Source organism: Bison bison, unplaced genomic scaffold, assembly GCF_000754665.1.
Source record: "Bison bison bison isolate TAMUID 2011002044 unplaced genomic scaffold, Bison_UMD1.0 scf7180017864526, whole genome shotgun sequence".
Taxonomy (NCBI): domain Eukaryota; kingdom Metazoa; phylum Chordata; class Mammalia; order Artiodactyla; family Bovidae; genus Bison; species Bison bison.
The window spans coordinates 4,107,529-4,132,735 of NW_011495077.1; the positions used below are offsets into that span (position 1 = coordinate 4,107,529).

At 38.5% G+C, this 25,207-nt stretch overlaps 1 protein-coding gene across 6 annotated transcripts in view; it reads right to left on the reverse strand.

Annotated features, from left to right (window-relative positions):
- Window positions 1-19,531, reverse strand: part of BBS4 (Bardet-Biedl syndrome 4) — a 48,096-nt gene extending 28,565 nt beyond the window's left edge. For 2 of the 6 annotated variants that reach the window (XM_010831386.1, XM_010831384.1), the window contains exon 1: window positions 16,670-19,531. In XM_010831386.1, coding sequence (XP_010829688.1) covers window positions 16,670-16,693 — 24 coding nt within the window. In that variant the 5' untranslated portion in view covers window positions 16,694-19,531. Of the gene's footprint in view, window positions 1-8,717; window positions 8,770-9,356; window positions 9,376-16,669 lie in introns of those variants that run through there. The other 4 variants (XM_010831381.1, XM_010831382.1, XM_010831387.1 and 1 more) reach the window with 4 other exon arrangements.
- Between the last annotated feature and the right edge of the window lie 5,676 nt (window positions 19,532-25,207).

Here is a 25,207-nt window from a genome sequence, read left to right on the forward strand (position 1 = left end):
GGCAATACAGAGAACACAGACTTGATCCCTAGTCCAGGAAAATTCCACATGTGGTGGAGCAACTAAATCTGTGTGCTGTAACTACTGAGCCCACTCGCCCTAGAGCCGGAGCTCCACAATACGAGAAATCACTGCAGTGAGAAGCCCACACACAAGGAAGAACAGCTCCCCTCAACCAGAGAAAGCCTGCACAAAGCAATGAAGATCCAGTACAGCCAAAAATAAAATAATCAATGAATTAAAAATAAATACATACATTGGTTTTATGTTTAAAAAAAAGATGGTGAGTACATGGATATGTTCACTTTGTAAAAACGTATTAAGCTGTACAATTATAACATGTACTTTTCTGTATATATGGTATATGTTAATAAAAGTGTCAAGAATCAAATTAAACACCCCCTCAACCAAAAAGATTAATTTCTGCAATACCAATGCAGAAGAGGTGGGGGCACACAACTCAGTCTGAGGGTAAGGGTCATAACCTCCTAGACAAGACACAAAAAGCATTAACCATAAAGAAAAAAATTAATAAATCACCCTTCATCAAAATTAAAACTTCTGATCAAAAAAGGAGTAAAAAATGGCAGTGGCTAAAAGACAAAGAAAGGGAAAAGCCTCTGAAAATGGAACAATAGAAAATCCGTGGACCAGAGTGAGAACTTCAGGTGAAACAAACACACCCCCTTCTTGGATAGCCCAATTTACATAGAGCAGGCTCAGCAAGGAGAAGACAAAACGTATAAAAAGAGAAGCAAGATGGACTGAGGCCTCTCCTTTGGGGCCGGCCCACTCTCACACCTCGAGGGTGTACTATCCTTTGCTTGCCAAATAAAACTCAGAACTGTAACCGAGTTGTAAAAAAAAAAAAAAAAAAACTGATCAAAAGATGCACTGCTGTATGACTTCATGACAAGAAGTTCAAGCACAGACAGACAAAATTTACTTTCAGGGACAGAAATCAGAACAATGGTTCCCTCTAGGGAACTGAAGGAAGGACTGACTGGGAAGGAGCTGGAAGAAACTTTCTGGGTGATAAAAATATTTAACTCATCCTAGCTGATGACTACATATGTTATTTGTCAAAATTCAAAAACTGGGCACCTAAAATTTGTAGATTTTACTATCATCGGGGAAAAATAAAAGTTGTATACAGTACCTTCTATTTAAATTAGAAGTTAACACTATTCCTCAAAAAAATCAAGTAAAATTACGTCATTAAGTGGAGCCAGCAATTCCACTTCAGAGTATATACCCAAAACAGCTGAAAGCAGGGAGCCCCTTTCTACAGTGCTGCTAAAATGCTTCCAAGGAAGTTAAGGCCACATTGCAATGAGGCCCTGAACAGCAGTGAGGCGGGCAGTCAGCCACTAACTGGGCACTTTCATCTTCATCTACTGGCCTCACCCCACACCACAATGAGATGACATTCAGTCACAGAGGGACAGATCAATGTTCTCATTAAAACTAACAGAAATGCCGAACACTTCCGGCAGGGCTCCAGCCTTGTCAACACGGGAAGCCTCATCTGCAATGTGGGGGCTGATGGATCTGCCCTACCAGGAAGTCCTGCCCCTCCACCATTGCTCTCCAGTTGAGAAGTGGAAGGCAAAGAAAGAAGAACAAGAGGAGTCCGGCGACAACATGAGCTTTTTGACTAAATCTCTTATGTAACACATTCAATAAAAAGCGAAGTCCTAGAAATAAACATAAAAAAAGTAGGTACTCAAATGTATTTATTTATACATCAACATTCATGGCAGTGATACTAACAATAGTGAAAAGGTAGAAACAACCCGTAAGTCCATCAACAGATAACTGGATATACAAAATATTTACTGTGTGTACAAACAACAGAATATTATTTAGCCTTAAAAAGTAATGAAATCTGTTCAACAGGCTATAACACAGATGAATCTTGAAAATATGCTAAGTGAAATAAGTCAGAAACAATAGGATAAATGTTGCATAATTCTGCATATATGAATGCACTATCAAGAATATGCAAATTCACACAGACAGTATTGGCTTGGCTTGAAAAGTTCACTTGGTTTTTTCTGTATGATGGAGCTAGTTGCACTTAGTTGTCTTTAACGTCATTCAGAACAGTTCTGTTAGATTCTATTGTGACAACTGTCATATCAGCATGCATTTTTTTTAATTTATCAAAATTGGTGAATTTTTCTGTAGCCACTTTAATACTAAAGATGGAAGATAAAAAGGCAACATTTTTGGCATATTATGCTTTATTATTTCAAGAAAGGTAAAAACACAACTAAAATGCAAAAAAAAAAGGTTTGTGCAGTGTATGAAGAAGATGACTAAATCAAACATGTCAAAATGGTTTGCAAAGTTTCATGCTGTAGATTTCTCGATAGATGATGCTCAGTTGGATATACCAACTGAAGTTGACAGTGATCAAATCAAGACATTGAGAACAATCATATCTATACCACGTAGGAGATAGCTGACATACTCAAAATATCCACGTCAAGCAATGAAAATCATCTGCACCAACTTGGTTATGTTAATCACTTTGATGCTTGGGTTCCCCATAAGTTAAGTGAAAAAAACTGACTGTATTTCCATTTGTGATTCTCTACTTAAACATAATGGAAACTTTCCATTTTTAAAATGAATATGACAAGCAACAAAAAGTGGATACTGTACAATAACATGGAATGGAAGAGATCATGGGGCAAGTGCAATCAACCACCAACAACCAGACCAAAGGCCAGTCTTCATCCAAAGAAGGTGATATGTTGTATGGTGGAACTGGAAGCGAGTCGTCTATTGATAAGCTCCTTCTGGAAAACCAAATGATGAATTCCAACAAGTACTGCTCCCAATTAGACCAAATGAAGGCAGCACTTGAAAAGTCTCCAGAATTAATCACTAGAAAATGCATAATCTTCCAACAGGATAAAGCAAGACTGTATGTTTCTTTGATGACCAGGCAAAAACTGTCATGGCTTGGCTGAGAAGCTCTGAATCATCCACCATATTCACCAGGCATTGCACCTTTGGATTTCCATTTATTTCAGTCTTTACAGAAGTTTCTCAATGGAAAAATGTTAAAGCCAGAGGAACTTTTTGGCCAAACCAATAGAGGATACCAGAGGCTAGAGGTGAGGGGAGATGGAGAGTTTATATTTAATGGCTGGAGAATCTGTTTGGGGTGCTAAAAAAGTTTTGAAAATAGATGATGGTGATGGTTGCACAACATGGTGAATGCCACTGATGCCACTGCATTGTACTTTTAAATGATTAAAGAAGCAAATGTTATGTGTGTTTTGCCACAATTTCTTAAAACTTCGTTTATTAAAAAATACTTTAAAAGCAAACCACAAGCTGAGACCAAGTTTCTCACATAGTAAATAGATTGTCTCAGATTGTAAATTAAATTCATCCTAGCCTATGCAGCCACTCCAAAATGAGTAAGGTCTTCAGTGAAGACTCCTTTAAGGAAGCAAATAAGCCCATGAAGTAAATCAGTTAACTCACCTCAACTGAAAGCCAGAAGAAAGTTTTCTGAGTTATCTGAGGTCATATCATGGGAGGAAAATGAAGAGGATGTAAGTAGCCCCACGTAGGATACTTTTTCTCAGAACCATCAAGTAGTTCTGTAAACAATTCCAAATAAGTTGCTTGTTGTTGAAAAAGTCCTAATATATTTAGACAAGAATCCCAAATAAAAAGTTGTTTATCCCTTCCAGTGAGCTGGCACTCACTACCCTTAAGACTGGAGTCAAGCTAGGATATTGGCCTCTCAAGCTGAGGAGGGAAGGGTGTGGGAGACAACATCCAAACCCAGACTCAGAACTTCTTGGTTAAAATGCCATGGCTGCTGCTTGTTCAAATAAAGTCTCTCTGCCTGTTATTTCAACTTATGTGTGAAGTCCCCATGATAAACTTACCAACTTCCTACAGTCTACCTTCTACTGAAGTATCATACTCTTTAACTACAGCAGTGGTTCTCAATCAGGAGCAATTCTGTACCCTAGGGAACATTTGGAAATATCTGGAGACATTTCCGGTTGTCACAACTGGGTGCTACTAACATCTACTAAGTAGAGATAAAGAATGCAGTGGCCATCTTGCAATATGCAGGACAGCTCCCCCAAGAAACAATTATCTTGACCAAAAAGTCAATAGTATCAAGATTGAGAAAATCTAGAGATTAAAAAGATATTTAGGATTTTTACAATTTTATTGAAGTATGTGTGTGTGCTGTCATGTCTGATTCTTTGCAACCTCATGGTTGCATTTTCCAGGCAAGAATACTGGAGTGGGTTCCCAGTTCCTACTCCAAGGGATCTTCCTCACCTGGGGATCAAATCCACTTATCCTGCATCTCCTGCACTGGCAGGTGGATTCTTTACCACTGTGCCATGTGGAAAGCCTCTTATTGAAGTATAGTTGATTTACAATGTTAATTTCTGCTATACAGCAAAGTGACTCATCTATATCTATCTATTCTTTTTCATATTCTTTTCCATAATGGTTTATCACGTGAAACCTTAGTGAAAGTCGCTCAGTTATGTCCGATTCTTTGCAACCCCATAGACTACACAGTCCATGGAATTCTCCAGGCCAGAATACTGGAGCAGGTAGCCATTCCCTTCTCCAGGGAATCTTTCCAACCCAGGGATTGAACCCAGGTCTCCCACATTGCAGGCAGATTCTTTACCAGCTGAGCCACCAGGGAAGTGCTCTCACAGACACAGAGAACAGACTTGTGGTTGCCAAGGGGCAGGGAAGTGAGGGAGGGAAGTATTGGGAGTCTGGAACTAGCAGATGCAAACTATTATATACAGGATGGATAAACAGGGTTCTACTGTATAGCGCAGGGAACTAAATCAATATACTGTGATAAACCGTTACCATGATTTTGAACAAAGTACTATGATTTTTTTTATACTAGATTTTCAATATGCTATGATATATACTGCTTCATATGCTAAATATATACCATTTCATATACTATGTTACATACTATTTCAACAAAATACTAGATTTTCAATATACTATAAACCTTTATCATAGCATACTGAATCTAGTTCCCTGTGCCATACAGTAGAGCCTTGTTGTCTATCCATCCTGTATATTGTAGTCTGCATCTGCTTATTCCAATGCCCAATACTTCCCTCCCTCACTTCCCTGCCCCTTGGCAACCACAAGTCTGTTCTGTGTCTGTGAGTACGCTTCTGTTTCATAGACACATCCATTCGTGCCATATTTTAGATTTCACATGTGTGATATCATATGGTGTTAGTCTTTCTCTTCCTGACTTACTTCGTTTAGTATGACAATCTCTAGGTCCACCCATGTTGCTGCATTATCTCATTCTTTTTAATGGCTGGTAATTTTCTGTGTGTGTGTACACATATATATATGTACACACACACACACAACATCTTTATTCAGTCATCTGTCAATAACATTTAGGTTCGTTACATGTCTTGGCTTGGTAAATAGTGCTGCTATGAACACAGGGAAGCATGTATCTTTTTGAATTAAGAGTTTTGTCTATGTATATGCCCAGGAATGGAACTGCTTGATTATATGGCAACTCCATTTTTAGTTTTTTTGAGGAACCTCCATACTGTATTCCATAGTGGCTGCACCAATTTACATTCCCACCAACAGTGTAAGAGGGCTCCCTTTTCTCCACACTCTCTCCAGGATTTACTATTTGTAGGCTTTTTAATGATGAAGACTCTGATCAGTGTGAGGCAGTACCTCATAGTTTTGATTTGCATTTCTCTAATAATTAGTAATTAGGAGCATCTTAACATGTGCCTGCTGGCCATCTGTGAGACATCTAAAGATTGCACAGTGAAATATGGAAGCTTTCTGTTCAAAATACTACCCTGATTTTTAATTTGTCAAAGTTCACTAATCCTTAGGGCTGATTTTTTTCCCTGTTTTCTTTATACTTCCCTATGTTTTCCAAATTTCTATAAGCTTATGCTGATTTTCTCATTAGAAATTAAAAGATGCTTACTCCTTGGAAGGAAAGTTATGATCAACCTAGACAGCAATATTAAAAAGCAGAGACATCACTTTGCCAACAAAGGTCCATCTAGTCAAGGCTATGGTTTTTCCAGTAGTCATGTATGGATATGAGAGTTGGACTATAAAGAAAGCTGAGCGCCGAAGAATTTATGCTTTTGAACTGTGGTGTTGGAGAAGACTCTCGAGAGTCCCTTGGACTGCAAGGAGATCCAACCAGTCCATCCTAAAGGAGATCAGTCCTGGGAGTTCATTGGAAGGACTAATGTTGAAGCTGAAACGCCAATACTTTGACCACCTGATGTGAAGAGCTGACTCACTGGAAAAGACCCTGATGCTGGGAAAGACTGAGGGCAGGAGGAGAAGGGGACGACAGAGGATGAGATGGTTGGATGGCATCATCAACTCAATGGACATGGGTTTGGGTGGACTCCAGGAGTTGGTGATGGACAGGGAGGCCTGGCGTGCGGCAGTTCATGGGGTTGCAAAGAGTCAGACACGACTGAGTGACTGAACTGAACTGAATTGAACTATATTTATATATGAATCACACCTCTGACACTATGCAATACAATGGTATTGCAAATGTGTAAAATGGTTGCCCAAAGGCAAAGCAATCTTAGCTGATTAACAGAAAGATCCAAATCAACAGATTTTATCTTCCAGACATTTCACTTGGCCCTGTTCACATCATACCTGGAATATTCTATTTAGTTCTAAACGCTCTACTTCCAAGATGGCCAACAAATTTCACTATAGAGCCAAAGCAATAATGGCAAAAGAGTTCTAAACTCCCACGTGGAAGAGCTGAAACTGGCTATGTTTAACCTTCAGAAGGATGGGCCTAGGGAATACACACTGCACTTTACTTATTTGCTTATATTCCCTATGCCCTGAAGACTGTCAATTCCCTGAGGGCAGAACCCATGCCCTATTTATCTGTGCATTCCAAATACCTATCACTCACTGGTCTTGGAACCTGCTAAGTACTCACAGGTATGAGGGGTTCAAGAACAGGAAAAACTAAACTTTAATACCAGAAACCAGAAAGTGGTTGCTCTGCAGTGGGGAAGGGAGGAAGAAATGATTGGAAAGGGCACTATGCTGCTGCCAAGTCACTTCAGTCGTGTCCGACTCTGTGCGACCCCATGGACTGCAGCCCACCAGGCTTCTCCGTCCATGGGATTTTCCAGGCAAGAGTACTGGAGTGGGGTGCCATTGCCTTCTCCCAAAGGGCACTATGGCACTGCTTAATTTTTTAGCATACTTGTCAATATGTCCCTTTCCCAATAGCTATAAACTTTTCATCTCATTAGCCTGAATTGGGCATGGGCCAATTCTTGATTGGTGTGTACTAATTACAATTTTCCTGGACTGGAAGTCAACTGAACCACACGACATGACCCTGGAGGAAGTATGGAAAGAATACTGGAGGGATGATTACAATACCACAAGTCCCAAATCACCCTACTGATTAAATGAACAGATATCACAGCAAGAAGATGCTCATGTCCAGAAATGGTGTTTAAAATATTAGCAGTGGGGACTTTCCTGGTGGTCCAGTGGGTAAGATTCCCTGCTCCCAAATGCAGGGGCCCTTTGATCCCCGGTCAGGGAACTGGATCCCACATGCCAGAACTATAGATCCTGCATGCCACAACTAAGACCCAGTCCAGCCAAATAAATACACACAAATATAAAAAAAAAATTAGCAATGATGTTAGACATTGGCAGAATTCATCTAAATTTCACAAATAATCTACATTGTAGATGTACTGTTCTTTCAGTGAAAACTGTTTTCCAAAAAAAAAAAAAAACCCTTTGAAAATAAATTCCTGAAAGTTAGTATTTTCCAACAACTTGTATTATAATTTCAAAGAATAACAGAAACAGAAATGCCCCAAGTAAACACTTTATTAACAAAATCAAAACTCTGAGCAAACAACAGGAGAACGCATGCTGCAAAACGGCATATAGCCTGGTGACTGTAACTCGGGTATGCAAACAAGAGCAACACACAAGACCCTGGGCAACGCACGCCCCTTCCATGTTTCCTCATCTAGCAGATAATAAATAAATGAATAAACAATAAAACAGATGGTCTCTCCTGCTAAACAAAAAGTTCAGGTATAGTCTAAGGCCTAGGAAGTAGATAAGACACCCAGTCCTTTAAAACTGGGTGAACGTGGAGGAAGAGCCAGTATAGTCACTGACAAACGGGATGCAAACCCTCCTAAGATTTCCTAGGTTAACAAATGAAGAAATCTTATTCCTCTATACAGTACGTACCTCTATTGGATTTTATTTTTTTAATTAATTAATTTTATTTTTTGCTGCATCTCACAGCATCTTACCCCGATCAGGGATCTAACCTGGGCCCCTGGCAGTGAAAGCGCTGAGTCCTCACCAAGTTAGGCTTCCCAGACTTTTTATAAAACCTCACACTTATTCAACACACATATACATGAGATTATTTGAGGCCTGATCTATACTACAGGAACTTTATAGTGGTTTTTCCACAAGTAGAAAGTTAGTACACATTTATATATTAAAATAAAACCCCATTTAAACATACTTTTAGGTAAAATCAATCCCCTAATATCTAACAACTTCACAAAATGAAAGCTAGATATGGCAGAATAGAATCAGTAAGACAGAAAAATCTGTGCAAATATACAGACGCAATGAAATTATATACAGACCTTTTTTCAGCACGGGTTTTTGAGATTCAGCAGACACAGGAAGCTGAGTTCTCTGAAATGAAGAAGCCTATGTTAAAGTACCACCATAAATCTTGCTAGCTTAAAGAAGCATTCAAATAAAAATCATCAGCTCTCCAATCATGCAAGTAATCTATTAACTGCATAAAAGTACAAAGAATTATTTTGAATATGGTTTAAAAACCAAATGTCAAGTTGCACTTTTGCTGTCCCAATTATTAATAATGCATAATGCATATTTATTGTATATACTTACAATGTGCATTTATTATACAGAACTGTAATGCATGATATAAAGTATACAAATAAATGTGTTAAGTTCTTAGACATATTAGTATTATAAAACATATTAGTATTACACTCAATGCTATACTGATTTGCACCAAAACCAAAAAAATCACAATTTTGATAAGAGGAAGCCTATAAAGTCATCTACACAGAGATGATCAAGCACTCAATTCTAGGATGGAGTATTTTTACAAAGCCATTATTTAATATCATAGACACACTATTTTATACTATAACTTGGCAGAAAATCTTCAAATGAATTTTTTTTTTTAATCTGCCTCCCATGTTGTGTGTAAGAAGCTTCCCGAGTGGCACTAGCGGTAAAGAACCTGCCTGCTGATGCAAGGTATAAGTAAGAGATGCAGGCTCAATCTGGGTTAGGAAGAATCCCTGCAGGAGGCCATGGCCACCCACTCCAGTATTCTTGGCTGGAGAATCCCATGGACAGAGGAGCCTGGCAGGCTGCAGTTCAGAGGGTCGCACGGAGTTGGACATGACTGAAACGACAGCATGCATGCATGTTGTACATAAGCAAAAATAATGGCTGAAAATTTCCAGAAGTAATGAGACATGCGAATCTTTAGATTCTGGATGCTCAACCAATTCTAACCAAGTTAAACGAAAATAAATCCACACTTAGATACATCATAGGACCTCGCCAATGACAATAAGTTCTTAAAACCAGCCAAAGGAAAAAACGTATCACCAGATTATCTGCAACAAAACGACAATTAGACTGACAGGTGACTTCTCAACAATTAAAAACAGAAGATATCATTGACATTATAAGAATAATTAGAATTAGTACCTTACCCAAGAGTAAAGTACTAAGTAAAGTGAATACTAACCTAGACATGAGATCAGCAAACTATGGCTCACAGGTCAAATCCAGCCTATTGCTATATGGCCTGCAAGCTAAGAATGATTTTTACATTTTTCATATTAAAAACAATTTTAATATTTTAGAACACATGAAAATTATATAAAATTCAAATTTCAGTGTCTACAACCAAAATGTTATCAGAACAGTTACACTCACATGTTTACATATTCCCTATGAATGATCTCCACTATAAGTGCATAACGGACTTACTTGTGACAGAGAATATATGGCCCATGAAGCTCAAAATATTTACAACTGGCCCCCTAAAAAACAGTTTCTCAACTCCCAACCTGAACTTTTACACCAATCAAAACTAACATTCAAGAACGGCAAAATTTAAGTCTTTCAGACAAAATTTAAGTTTTTATAATGCCTAAATAGTTAATGAACATACATTAGGAAAAAGGAAAATAATCTCAGAAGCAAGGAGTAGAACAACTAAAGGAACTGGTAAAATATGGAAGTATAAGCATCTACTTACTGCATAAAACAAACAAAAAGTATAATTTGTGGGGCTGAACTGAGATATACAAAAACTAAAAAACTGAACAATGGCATAATTGGCAGAAAGCAATGGGTAATAAAACATTTGATGATCCCTATATTATTCAGGTTTAAATATGAACTTTAAGTTAAATATATATTATTTAAAAAATCTGAGTACTTTGTTAAGGAAGATGAAAGTCAGAATAGGAGAAAAAAATGAAATTCTCTAGTTAAAAGACAGATTGCCAGAATTGTTTTTTTTTTAATCTAGATATACGCTATTTTGTATAAAGAAACATCTAAAACAAAAGGGCAAAGGAAAACAAAGTAAAAGGGAGAACACATATGCCAAAAATACAGAAGCAAAAAGAGAAAGTAGCAATATTAACATTTAGACAAAAGAGACTTCAAGAAAAAAGCTTCATTAGGAAAACGAAAACAAAACAGATTGAAAACTAATGTGGAAAGGGCAAATTTTAAAGCCTTTAAAAAAAAATACATAGGGTAGGGAAGTCTTCAACAAGATATAAAAGCATAAATCAATTAAGAAAAGACATAAACATTCAACTACATTGCAATTAATAACTTCTGGGGACTTCTCTGGTAGTCCAGTGGTTAGGACTTGGTGATTTCAGTGCTGAGGCCTCAGGTTCAGCCCCAGTCAGGGAACTAAATAAGACCTCTTGAGCTGCACAGCACAGCCAAAAAATAATAGCTTCTGTTCCAAAAAGGAAGCAAAGAATGAAGACTGAGGGAAGATATATGCAATACAAAACAAAGCCAAAAAAGACAAGTAACAGGCAGTAACTGCAGGTATTACAAATCAGTAAGAAAAACAAATATTGAGGTAGAAAATTAAATAAAACACAAGACCTAGGCATTGCAGAGAAAAGGAAATGGAGACAACCAACAATACTAATACTAATCAGGGAAATGTAAATTACTCTCGTTTAAGATTTCATATCCACCATGTTGACAGAATTTAAAGCTGTAAATATAACACGGATGTGAGCAATGAGAACTGGTGGTACAAGCATCAATAGCTACAATCATCTCAAAATTTCCCATAAGCTATAAAGTTAAAGATGGATGTAGCCCATAAACCAGCAATCAATCCATTTCTAGGAATACTCTGGGGGAAACTCTTACATCAGGAGACATATATAAAAGTGTTCATAGCCAGGTCTGAGATACTAATAAATTTTGCATCCTTAGTACTTAAGTTGCCTTGCCCTAGTCCTGGCCCTGTTCACAGCAGCATTTTTTTTTTCTTTTAATTAAAAACCAGAAGGGAAAAAAAAACAAAACACTGAACTCACAGAAACAGAAAAAAGTGCTTGCCAGGTGTTATAGGATGAATATGGTCTAAGGATCTAATGCATAACATGGTGACTATATTTAATAACACTGTACTGAATAACTGAAATTTGCCAAGAGAATAGAATTTAACTGTCCTCATACACAAAACAGGTGATGGGTGTGTTAATTAACTCAATGATGAGAATCCTTTCACTGTGTGTGTGTGTGTGTATATGAAATCATCACGTTGTATATTATAAATACGTAAAAATTTTATTTGTCAATTATACCTCAATAAAGGTGAAAAAAATCAGAAATAACCCAAATCTCTATCTAACAGAATGGACAAATTGTAGCATTTCCCTGTAAGAAGATACCTCATAGCTTTAAAAAATGAAGAAACATTAATTTTTTTTTAAAAATCAATATATTATTTAAAGATATTAAGTATGATAAAAGCTATACTTAAAACCAAAGAATAACATAAAATTAAGGAATGAGATCATTTCTGGTAAAAAAAAAAAAAAAGAGGAAAATGCAGCAGGAAAGAGACATTTAGGTAAGTTTTTAATGACTCATTTCTTAACATGTGAAGTATAAGTTTTCATTATAGAGTTGACATTTAAACAACAAGGGTTTGAATTCTGAGGGTCCACTTATATACAGATTTTTTTCAATAGTAAAAATATTAAATATTTAAACTTGTGTATAATTTATATATTAAATACTTAATATTTATATATATTGAATATTTTTAGTAAAAATTTTGAGTATATTTCAGTAGTAAAAATATAAACATATCCCAAGACTGGTTAAATCTACAGATGCAAGGGAGCTAGGGATAGACAGGGCCACTGTAAATTAGACTTAGATTTTCAACTGTGCAGACAATAAGTGCCCCAATCCCCACTGTATTCAAAGATGAATAGCACTGCTCTTTAAAACTTTTAATAACCTTTTATTCTTTCAGACCAACCAAAAAAGACCTCAAAATAAAAAAGAATTTATAATGTTCTTTTAGTTATTTTATTATCTTGATAGAACAAACATAGAACTCTTAACTAATAAACGAAACAATCCATTTTTAAATGGGCAAAAGACTTGTAGAGACACTTAAAAAAGATATGGATGAATAAGCACATAAAAAAGTATTCAATACCATTATTCATTAGGGAAATACAAATTAAAATCACAATAACCACTACTACACACCCACTAGATGAGCTAAATTCAAAAAGGTTGACAATACCAAGTGTTAGCAAGGATGTGAAAAAACTGAATTCCTCATACACTGCTCATAGAAATGTTAAATAGTATAGTTTAGCCACTTAAGGAAACAGTTTTAGGTTTTGTTTCTTTTTAAAGCATAAGCTTACCAAATAACATAGCAATTACTCTCCTAGAGAAATGAAAACACAGGCATGCCAAGACTTGTATGCCAATAGTCATAGTGACATTATTCAAATAGCCAAAAACAAGAAACAATCTAAATATCCATCAATTCTGCTTAGAAATAAAAAGTTACAAACTTTTACTGTTATTACATACAATATGAATGAACCTCAAAATACATGCTAAGTGATTCCATTACATGAAACTGTAGAAAAAGCAAAACTGTGCAGACAGAAAGCAGATTAGCCATGTGCTGGCGTTAGGAGTATACCTGTAGTTAGGTCTTAAGGGAACTTTCTTGAGAGATGGACATAAGTGAATGGTAGTGACAGCTGTGCAACTATATAAATTTACTAACACTGATCAAACTGTACACTTAAAATAGGTAAATTTTATGGTATGCGTATTATACCTCAACAAAGCTGGCTAAAGAACCCCAAATTTTTTTTATCTAAATGGGACTTTTTTAACTTTGGGGAACATATTAATTAGAGAGTCTTAAATAGTCAGAAAGCCCTTTCATGAATCAGCAGTGCTTCTTTCTGCACAAAGTAGAATTAAAATAAATTACAATTTTTTGAGGAGTCTCTTTCTCAAAAGATCTTCCAGGACATTCTGCGATACAAAGGATTCTCTTAGCCCATTCAATCTCATTCATAACTGGGAGATATATATAGTAAGTTCCTTACTTTTTTTTGATTCCTTCTTCATCTTTAAGTAGCTCTATGATTATTTATTCATCTAACATTCATGTTAGATGATATATGCTATGCACTATATTTGAGCAAGTAGTAGCAACTAGTAATTCTTGCTTTCTGTTCTGAAAGGTTTAATCTTGTAATTTACAGGAAGAATGATGGGTATTTACACAAACACACCAAAAAAAAAAAAACAAAACAGGAATTAGGGAGTTATAAAAATGTTTTTAGGTATAAAGCAAGGAAACCAGTTATTCACTTGTTTCGTTAAGCTCTCTAAACTATTATATATTCTTAAATAAGACAGAAATATCAGTCCCCAGTTCTCCTAAGGAACAAGTAATAATCCTCAGTAGTTTCAGTAGCATATTAGAATTTCTCTGTGTCCCACACTGGACTAGTCATACTTCATTTTGCTGGGATGTCTCCTAGCCTCAAGGTCTTTGCTGTAGAATTCTTAGATTTTTCCTTACAAATGTGTTCAAAATTCTGAATTTTAAGTCTTTTCGTCTTCTTTCCTCCTCTATAAACGCATATCTACAGATCTACACGTTTTTCCTTTGCATCACAAATTAACATCACACAAAATATCCCTGTTAACAACAGGCCCAACATGGAGTCATGTTTGTTTGCTAAGCCCCAAGTCACCAAATCGAAGCTTAGTTTCAGCTCTCCCAGAAATGGAATCTTAAATCAATCAGGGGTCCTCTGATCAGCACTAGTTGTATACTATAACTGACAGACCTCTGCCATCCCCTGAAGGAAAGTGCACCTTGCCATAACCAACCCTCCTTTTGTCTATAACTTCCTTGTTCCTGCTCCCTTTTGCCTATAAGTATTTTATTTTGTACAGCTCCTCAGAGCTCCTTTCTGTCTCCTAGACTGGATGCTATATCACTGAATAAACCCAATATAATTTTTAAAATTTACTCTGAATTTTCTTTAACACCCCACTCCACAACTAGTTTTTACTTAAATGTACACCACAGAAATCCCTCCACATCAACAATATATAGTTCGGACATTCTTTTTAATGGCTGCATAATATTCCTTGGTATGGGAATATCAGAAGTCCTCCATTACCCTGCTAATGGGAATTCACTGTTTCCAGCTTTTTGCCACTATAAACAGTACTGCAAGGAACACCAGTGGACCAGGTGCTTACGGTTTGCTTTTATTTCAATATGATACAGGTGGAGCGGCATGGCTGCTGCTGCTGCTGCTGCTAAGTCACGTCAGTCGTGTCCGACTCTGTGCGACCCCATAGACAGCAGCCCACCAGGCTTCCCCGTCCCTGGGATTTTCCAGGCAAGAACACTGGAGTGGGTTGCCATTTCCTTCTCCAGTACATGAAAGTGAAGAATGCAAAGTGAAGTAGCTCAGTCGTGTCCAACTCGAGCGACCCCATGGACTGCAGCCTACCAGGCTCCTCCGTCCATGGGATTTTCCAGGCAAAAAGTACTGGAGTGGGGTGCCACTGCCTTCTCCGGTGGCATGGCTAGGTCCTTTTAATTCTATTACAAGATGCCATATAATTTCCAAAAAGGGGAGAAATTCAAATTTCCATTCAGCCCTAACCTGAAAGATGAGTTATTATAAATGTAACACTGCTAGCAATAAATTTGATAATAATGAAAATGATTAACTTGCAGCCAAAGTGCTAAATCATATCAAAATAAACCATTCTCTTTAATACACTACCAGGGATTCAAAAGTATAGGACAATTCTGCCATCACACTCATATTCTGTTCATGAATACCGACCCACACCTACAATGAGCACTGAAGAATAAGCTATATTTGCAGCAATGTCATGTTGCCCTGTATACCTTACACTTAAGATTATGCAGCTTAAGTTATCATGTTTTCAATGTCTAAATTCTAAGAACATTAATAACGCTTTTAATTTTGTTTTTAATTCGTAGCTTAATAAATTGCTTTGGGCCTCATGGTTTGTATACAGAGTTTTCTCATTATACTAAAATAATGTGATTTCTCTTAAGACAGACTAGAAAACAAACAAACCCCCGACAGGTATTACTGGCCGTGCTCCTCAGCAGCCAAAACTAAGGCATAAAACAGTCTGTCAAAGACTGCTATTTTGCCTCCTATATTTTTTAAAAGGACAATAAATTCCGGGTGGGGTCACAAAAAAGTTGGACACGACTTAGCCACTAAAATAACAACAAATAAGTCATTTTAACAAATCCGCAGAACATGCTTGGAAATTTAACATTAAAACAAGGGAAACAAAGCTTCACACTTGGAACTCGATAGAAATCAGAGCCAATTGTGAATTTACGCCTCCAAAATAACTACTACTGGGTCATCCTGAATTCAACTGAGTTACTCTGTATTAGCAGTTTCGTGGAATTTAATCAACGCTTAACTCAGACCAGCTGAATTCCTATATTTGCCAAACCACGGTCCCGACCCACACGCACTAGAAAGCTTTCAGGATTTGCCTCACTGCCTAATCCAGAGATTAACAGGAAATGTCTGCACAGGTGAGAGTGCTTCCTTCCCTAACCTCGTAAGACAGAAAGCATGGGGCGAATAAAAAAGCCTTTTCTGATGAAAACCTCACTTCTCTGTCCGGAGCACTCCAAGAGCAGCCCCAGTCCTAGCACAAGCCCAGTAAGTGGAAAGATCTCAGCCGGGACCCAGGCCGAGCAGTTCCCCGGAACCCGACCGCGTCACCCGGCCCGACCCGAGGTGGTCCGGCCCAGCCCCGCATTTCTCCAGCGGCCGCTACGTGGGACACAGGCCACCCGCCTACCCGCCTACCCGCCTCTCCGCTCTGCTCAGCCCGGCCCGACCCGGCCCGACCCGGCCCAACCGCAACCCGGGCCGGAGGCCCACACACGAAACAGAATCTCGAAGCTCACCGCAGACAGTTTCTCTTCAGCCATCTTAGCTCCGCCCACCGCTGCGAGGCCGGAAGTTGACGGTTTCCCAGACGACGAGGCAAACGGAACTCGTAGGACTGGGGAAGAGGGGAGGGGCCGAACAGGGAAAGAAGTAGATAGCCGAGCAGAAGGGTTTGCCTGGGAGGTTGAGGATCTTCTACAATGTCGGAACGGGTCGAGCGTTTCCGTTCGGTCCACTTGCCTCTAAAGGAGCCAGTGAGGCGATGCGCAGCCAGTCGTCGCCTTCGTCCCGGCCAGCCCCTACCGCCTTCACGCCCCTGTGTGGACGTTCCTTGAGAAACCCCGACAGCGCTGGGTACAGCCACTCCTGGCCCTGCCCAGCTTTGACGCCACCCAGCGTTTATTTCAAGCCGCCTTCTGGGAGTCCCGGCTCCCAAGCCCAGACCCTACAGACCCTACGGCTGAGAACCTCATTTTCGCCTTACGTAAAAATTCGTAGTTTTCTTGGCTGTCTTTATCCAGCTAAGGTATTACCCGCCTCATCAGCCTCCCACTTCTGTTTATGCTAGAGGTTGCAAATCCTGCCGGTGGGCTGTATTTGAATGCAGTCTTGTATTGATCGGAAACTTAAAAATTAGGAGATTTCTTAAGAAAGCCAGAAATCTGGCCTCGGAGTAAATAAAGATCCGACAATAGGTGTGCAGTCCTGCTTGATGGTAAAACAGGTCTGAAAATTGGCTGCTACCGTAGGTAGCATTTGTTCACCATTTCTGCCATAGTCCTGGCTTCCCAGCACACTTGGGCCGTTTTACATTACCTTTCTAGCCCCTGGTGTGGTGAATTAAATGCTTTGTCTTTCCACGGGGTGATTGTGAAAATACGTGGGCTGTGGAGTCAAACATGAGTTCTAAATTTGACTACTGCTTAACATGAGCCAGTCATTTCTTTGAGCTTCATTCATTCCAGTACCAAGACCTATGTGATGAGCAAAATACAGGGGATCCCTGACCTTAGAGCACTAGTCTCCAGCCTTTTTGGCACCAAGGATCTGTTTCATGGAAGACAGTTTTTTCCACACAACCAGTGTAGGGGGGATGGTTTGGGGATGATTCAAGAGCATTACATTTATTGTGTACTTCAATTATTACATCAGCTGTACCGTAGATTATCAGACATTAGATCCCAGAGGTTGGGGACCCTTGCCTTAGAGTGTAGTGAGGAAGTCACACATTAAATAATAACATAAGCAAAGTTTATGAAGAAACAGTTCACTAAAGAAGAAATACAAATGCGTCTTAAACATATGAAAATATAACTTTGCAAGGAAGAGAAAACATGCAAATTAAAGGTTCCAAGAGATACTTTCTACCTCTTACATTGGCAGAGAACAAAATTTTCACTGAGTTATGAGTAAACATGCATTCTTCCTCTGCAGCTAGAGAGAATGTGAATTGTTACAGCTTCCGTTGACAGCAGTTTGAGAATTACTTCCCAAATTAAAAATGCGCATAACCTTTAATTTCTTTAATTCTAGGAATATATACTATAAGTATAAATGTGGGAAATGGCCTTAAATACAAAGTTATTCAATGCAGCATTTTTTGTAATAACCAAAGCATGAAAACAACCTAAATGCCTAATAATTGAAGTTAAATTATGATGTGCCCATACCATATGGTACATGAAAAATAAACTATTTACACAGTGATATAAAAGACTGCCACAATATATTAGTAACAGATAAAAACTAAGTGTGGAAAAATGTACATAAGATCTGTGTTAATAAAAGAGAAGGCAAAAATAAAGAGGAATATTATGTACATCATTGCTTATATACTCAAAATATTTCTGAAAGGATATTCAAAATGCTAAAACTAAGTACTTGTAAGGAGGAGAAATCCATAGCAGAGAGACAGGGAAGGAAGAGACTTTATACCCTGTTACAATTTAAATTTTATATGAAATGGATATTCCAATAATAGAGAAAATTAAAGGAACAACATAAGGGACTTCCATCATGGTCCAGTAGTAAAGACTGCGCTGCCAATGCAGGGGACACAGGTTCGATCCCTGGTTGAGGAATTGAGATCCCATGTGTAGTGTGGCAGTGCAGCACAGCCAAAAGATAAAAAAAAAACCCTAAAACAGCAACGTAACTGTAGAATTGGGATAAATGCTGAGGAGAAACAGTGAAAGCAAATAACAGGGAGATCCATTGTAGATTTGTTTAGACAGGGAAGTTTCCCTGGGTAAGATATGTTTAAAATGAAGCCTAAAGGATAAGGCATTAACTTGGGGAAGAGGGATGAGGAAGTGGGTAGGCCAGGGAAGAATTCTAAGGCAAAGGAAAAGCTTGTGCAAAGGCCCTGAGGATGGAAGAAGCTTGGCCAGTTTGTAGCACAGGAAGACCAGCACAGATGGAAAGAGGAAGGGGGAGGAGTTGGTTCCAACTGGTGGAGAGGTAGGAAAGACCTAATTTCATGGCTGCAGTCACCTCCGCAGTGATTTTGGAGCCCAAGAAAAAATCTGTCACTGCTTCCACTTTTCCCCTTCTATTTGCCATGAAGAAACAGGACTGGATGCCATGCTCTTAGTTTTTTGAATGTTGATTTCAAGCCAGCTTTTTCATTCTCCTCTTACACCCGCATCAAGAGGCTTTTTAGATCCTCTTCACTTTCTGCCATTAGAGTGGTATCATCTACATATCTGAGGTTGTTGATAGTTCTCCCAGCAACCATGATCCCAGCTTGTGATTCATCCAGCCTGGCATTTCACCTGATGTATTATGCATATATCTGCACTGAACTGAGATTATGCATATAAGTTAAACAAGTAGGGTGACAATATACTTTGGCCACCTGATACAAAGAGCCAAGTCATTGGAAAAGACCCTGATGCTGAGAAAGACTGAAGGAAAAAGAAGGGGTCAGCAGAGGATGAGATGGTTAGATAGCATCACCGACTCAATGGACATGAATTTAAGCAAACTCTGGGAAATAGTGGAGGACAGAGGAGTCTGCCATGCTGCAATCCATGGGGGTCACAAAGAGCTGCTGCTAAGTTGCTTCAGTTGTGTCCGACTCTGTGCGACCCCATAGACGGCTCCCCCGTCCCTGGGATTCTCCAGGCAAGAACACTGGAGTGGGTTGCCATTTCCTTCCCCAATGCATGAAAGTGAAAAGTGAAAGTGAAGTCGCTCAGTCGTGTCTGACTCTTAGCGACCCCATGGACTGCAGCCTACCAGGCTCCTCGGTCCATGGGATTTTCCAGGCAAGAGTACTGGAGTGGGGTGCCATGCTGGACACAACTTAGTCATGACCTACTCAGTGACTAAACAACAACAGGAGAGACTAGTGGTGCAGATCCACAGAGGCCATGTGAGGGATTTCATTCTAAGGGCATTGGGAAGGCACTAGAGAGTTTTGAGCAATGAGTGATATAGCCAGAATTAACGTTTAATGAGTTTATATTAGCCAATGAGTAGAGAATGAATTGAGAGAACAAGAATTGATAATCTAGAGCTGACTAAAGGATACTGCAAAAGAAATAAAACAGTTCACCTAGACTGGAGTGATGGGAAAAAGAAATGGAGAAAAGGTAAATGTATTTTGAAGAATTTTGTGAGGTAAACAATTTCCTGTGGTGTAGAATTGGATATGGGGGAATCAGGGAAAGGGATATAGATGTCTCAGAAAGATGACTGCATTTCTAACTTTCAAAGCAATGGAGTGCACAGCACAGTTACTGACATGGGGAGCCTCAGGGAAGATGTTGGTGGAAAACCCATACGCATACTTCCCAATATATAAAATCTCCCGGAAAGGGGCCCCATGAAAAGTAAATAACTTTTTTGTGTGACTTTGTTATTAAGTAAGAAGTCATTATTACATGTTTAAGAATCTCTCCTTTGACCCCAGAGATTAGAAGAGCACTTTCTGTGCAAGGGCCTTTTTCATGAGAAAGAATGTTGGTTTCTCAAATGTCAATAACTAAATCTAATATGCTAATTAGATAGATGAGAAAAATTTCAAAACATGTAACATTTTCAAAGGAATATCCCAGAATCACATAGATAATGCTTCTTATGTAACATGAAAGTCTTCATTTCCCTTAGAAAACCTCCTTGGATGTAATCTTGTTTACCAGGATCATTAAAGTCATATAGATGGGTAAGGCATTACAAACAAAATGGAATTTATCTTTTTTTTCCCATGATAGAGTTGATGAGGCAAGAGAAGAATCAGGCATCAGTAACTTTTTAACACCCCCAATATATGTATAAAAGAGTTGCAATTGAGTTTCTACATTTTACATACTTCAATATCCCCACTCTGGTGGGGTCTACAAACCAACTTTGTTCTGACACTACCTGCCAGACAACTAAATCTCCAGCACCCCATACCTCTTTTGCCGTATTCAGTCTTCCCCAAACCCATACCACTAACTTCAGCACGGGCAACACCTTGAAGTAACCTGAAGTTCCAGGAGCTTCCTGAAGCGTTGTAAACACGCCATTCCCGGTATTTCCCTGGTAGTCCGGTGGTTAGGACGCCACACTTCCAACACAGGAGATACAGGTTTGATCTCTGGTTGGGGAACTAGGATCTAGCATGCAGTACAGAGTGGCAGGAAACAAACAAAAAAGGTATACTATGCAGCCTGTAAAGAACTTTAAGATGGTGAAATAGTTAAATGGGGGGGGAAAAAAAGCAAAATGTAGAAGATACAGTGTGGTTCTATTTGTGTTTTAAAAAGCGGGGGCCAGGGGGAACTTTCGTGGCAGTTCAGTGGTTTAAGACTCCAAGCATTCACTGCAGGGGGTGCAGGTTCTTTCCCTGGTCAGGGAAGTGAGATTCCACATGCTATGTGGTGAAGCCAAAATTTAAAAACGGGAGGGATATGCATACTTTTTGAAAATATAATTTTGAGAAATTATCACATGAAATGTAATGATGTTTGTGTCTGTAGAGGGTGTAGAGAGGGAGGACTATAACGGGAAAGTAATTCCCTTTTCATTGTTCACCATTCTGTAAAATTTAGCTTTTTATTATCCATGTAGTTTTAATTTTAAAAACTATTTTAAAAATATGTAGATGAAACCATTTTTTAAAGCTCCCATTCCTGGATTTCATTTATTTGGATGTACAAACCACAAGAGCCATGTATCTCCCACCCTAGCAAACAAAGGCTAGATTATCTTGAAAATCAAACATATTCATAACTCATCGGAGAGCTGAGGACAGAAATCTAAGTGAAGCAACCTGCTAAGTCCTTCACAGGAGAGAGGAGATACATGGTTGCTTATATTCCTATGCCAGGAAGATAAATCCACCATAGGGGAATAAAGAGAAGGAAGTTGAATTTAACAAAAAATCTAACAGTCCCATTGAGGGTTGCATGACAATAGAATCTAGAGGACTCAAATTCACAAAGAGAGCTACACAAACCTACCAATCTTACCTCTTGGATCTTAAAAAAAAGTATAGGGAGGTGATAAGACCAGAAGTGGGACAGGGTATGTATAGTAGAAGAGTTGAGAGAGATCACTCCTGCCCTTGAGGTAAGTGGAGCCTTTCCCAAGTGCAAGATTCTCATAAAATGAGGGGGCAACACAGGAATGCTAAGAAATCCACCAGAGATACTCAGAGATACTCTTGAAGGCTAAGAGGGAGACAGGAGGCAGGAGAGATGGGAGACCCAACCCCCAGGTATTGCAGGCACTCCTCTGGAAAAGACAAAGGGTGGGGCACACAGTAAAACTTAAGGGACTTCACTGGTGGTCCTGTGGTTAAGAATCCACCTACCAATGCAGGGGACACGGGTTTGACCCCTGGTCCGAGAAGATTCCAAATGCCATGGGGCAACCAAACCCGTGTGCCGAAACTACTGACCCCACCCAGTTAGATAGAGCCTGTGCTCTGCAACAGAAGCAGCAACCCCAATAAGAAGCCTGTACACCACAACTAGAGAGTAGCCCCTGCCTACCTAAACTTGAGAAAAGCCTGCGTACAGCAATGAAGACCCAGTGCAGCTAAAAATAATCAACTAAAAGAAAACAAACAAACAAAAAAGAACTGAGAGAAATACCTTCCCAGCCACTTATCCCACTGACCAAGTTAGCGGCTGGTTTATCTACAATTCCCACTAGAAAGGAAAGATCACGCACTTTTCCAGAAGTTGACACCTTAGCTATGAAGCAAAGTCAGATATCTGGGATCTTGCCCATGCCCAAAACCTATTTTCAGTAGGCCCTACTGAAGGGAAAGTTCTGATTCTGCATTCAAAATATTTGAAGCTAATGGTGAGCTGAATCAAGCTAAAGCTGCAAAAGAGCCCAGATCTAGTTCAAATAAACATTAGATTGACTGAGTCACTACTCAAGTGGCTGAAAGAAAAATGGGCATGCCCCACTTTGAAGGTAAGTAATACTTCAGTCTCTCCTGTTTTGTATACAAAATGCCTTGCATACAATCAAACATTAAGACATGTGCAAAAGCAAGAAAGTAAGATCCATGGTAACAGAGAAAGGTTTAAGAGCAGCAGAATGAGAAATGACTCAGAAATGACCCAGTTGAATTATCAGTTGGGATCTTTAAAAGTAACTCTGGCTAAAAGCAAAATGCTAAAAAAAAATCTAGTGGAGGCCAACATGTCAGAATCCATAGACAGGATTTTTGAAATAACTGTGATGAAAATGCTTTAAAAAATCTAGCGGAAAATGTGGACAATATACATGAAAAATGAAAAAGCAGAAACATGGTAACTAAACAAATATAATGAAATGCTAAAAGTAAAAAGTACTGTATCAGAAATAAAGATTTCATCAGATGGGTTTAACAGAAAAGCATCAGGGAACCTGATGACAGCTAAAAACAAAAAGGGAAAACAATGAGGGGAAACCACCTGAGATCTGCAAGATAAAATCAAATAACCTAATATACATGTAACTGGACTCCCAGAAGGAGAGGATAGGTTGAGGGAGTATGGAACAAAAGAAATAACTGAAGAGCTAATAGCCACAAGAAATACTCATTATTAATGGAAGACATCAATACAGATTCAACAAGTTCAGTAAACCCCATACAAAGAAAAACATACCTAGACATATAACCAACCTGCTGAAAACCAAAGATAAAGAGCAGATAAAACCATCAAAGGGAAAAAACACAGTATACTCAGGCAAACACATAAAAATGATGGACAACTTCTCACCAGAAACAAATGAGAACTGAGGACAAATTTAAAGAACTGAAAATAGAAATAAAAGGTCAACATAGAATTCTGTATTCAACTAAAATAACCTTCAAAAATAAATGTAAAATATAATCTCTGACAGATAAAAGCCAAGAGAATTCATCTCTAGAAAAACTGCAATGGAACAAATGCTACAACGAAGTTTTTCAGATTAAAGGGAATTTATACCGACTCAAAGGACATGAGTTTGAGCAAACTCAAGGTGACAGTAAAGACAGGGAAACCTGGCACACTGGAGGCCAGGGGGTCGCAGAGAGTCAGACACGACTTAGTGACAGGACAGCAGCAGCAGTACCAGGTGGAACGTGAGACTTGCTGGAAAATATGAAAAGCAGTATTAATGAAGTATTGTGAGGAATAAAGTATTCTGTGGGGAACAGAACAGAGAGTCTAGAAATAACTAACACACATATGGTAAACTGATTTTCAACCAAGATGCTAAGTCAATCTAATGGGTGAAGGAAAATCTTTCTTAACAAATGTTGCTGGAACAACTGGATATCTATGTTGAGATAAACATGTTCTGTACAAATAACTGAGACACATCATATACCTAAATGTAAAACTCCATACCATAAATGTAAAACCTGAAATCAGTGAGGTGGATTACAGGTAGATGTAACCCAAACCATAAAACTTCTAGAAGAAAATACATTCTCTGTGAGCTTGGGGGGTCATAAAATCACAAAAGAAAAACTTGATAAGGTAAACTTTATGAAAATAAAAACTTCTGCTCATTAAAAGATGCCAGTAAGAAAGTGAACAAACCATAATCTACAAAAAATAAAAAAATCACAGCACATATACCCATCAAAGACCGTGTATCCAGATTTCACAGAATAACCACAATAAAAAGACAATTCAATTCTAAAATAGGAAACACATGAAAGGTATTTCCTTAAAGAATGGAAGATATACAAATGTAAATTAAGCATATGAAAAGTGCTCAATGTCACTAATTATCAGGGAAATGCAATGTAAATTAAAATCAGAGTTCTTTCACACCAAGAAAATTAATATAAAAAAAACAGACAACAGTAAATGCTGACAAACATGTGAAGCAACTGGAACTCATACATTACTGATGAGAGCCCCAAACGATAAACCACTCTGGAAAACAGGAAGGCAGCTTCTTAAAAACTTGTCATATGACTCAGCAATTTTCTATGGTTAGGTATTTATCCAAGAGAATAAAAATGTATCCACAAAAAAATATAACTTAAGAATATACATAGCAGCCTTATTCATAATTGCCCCAAACGAAACAGCCTAAAAGCAGAATGGATAAACAAACTGGTACAT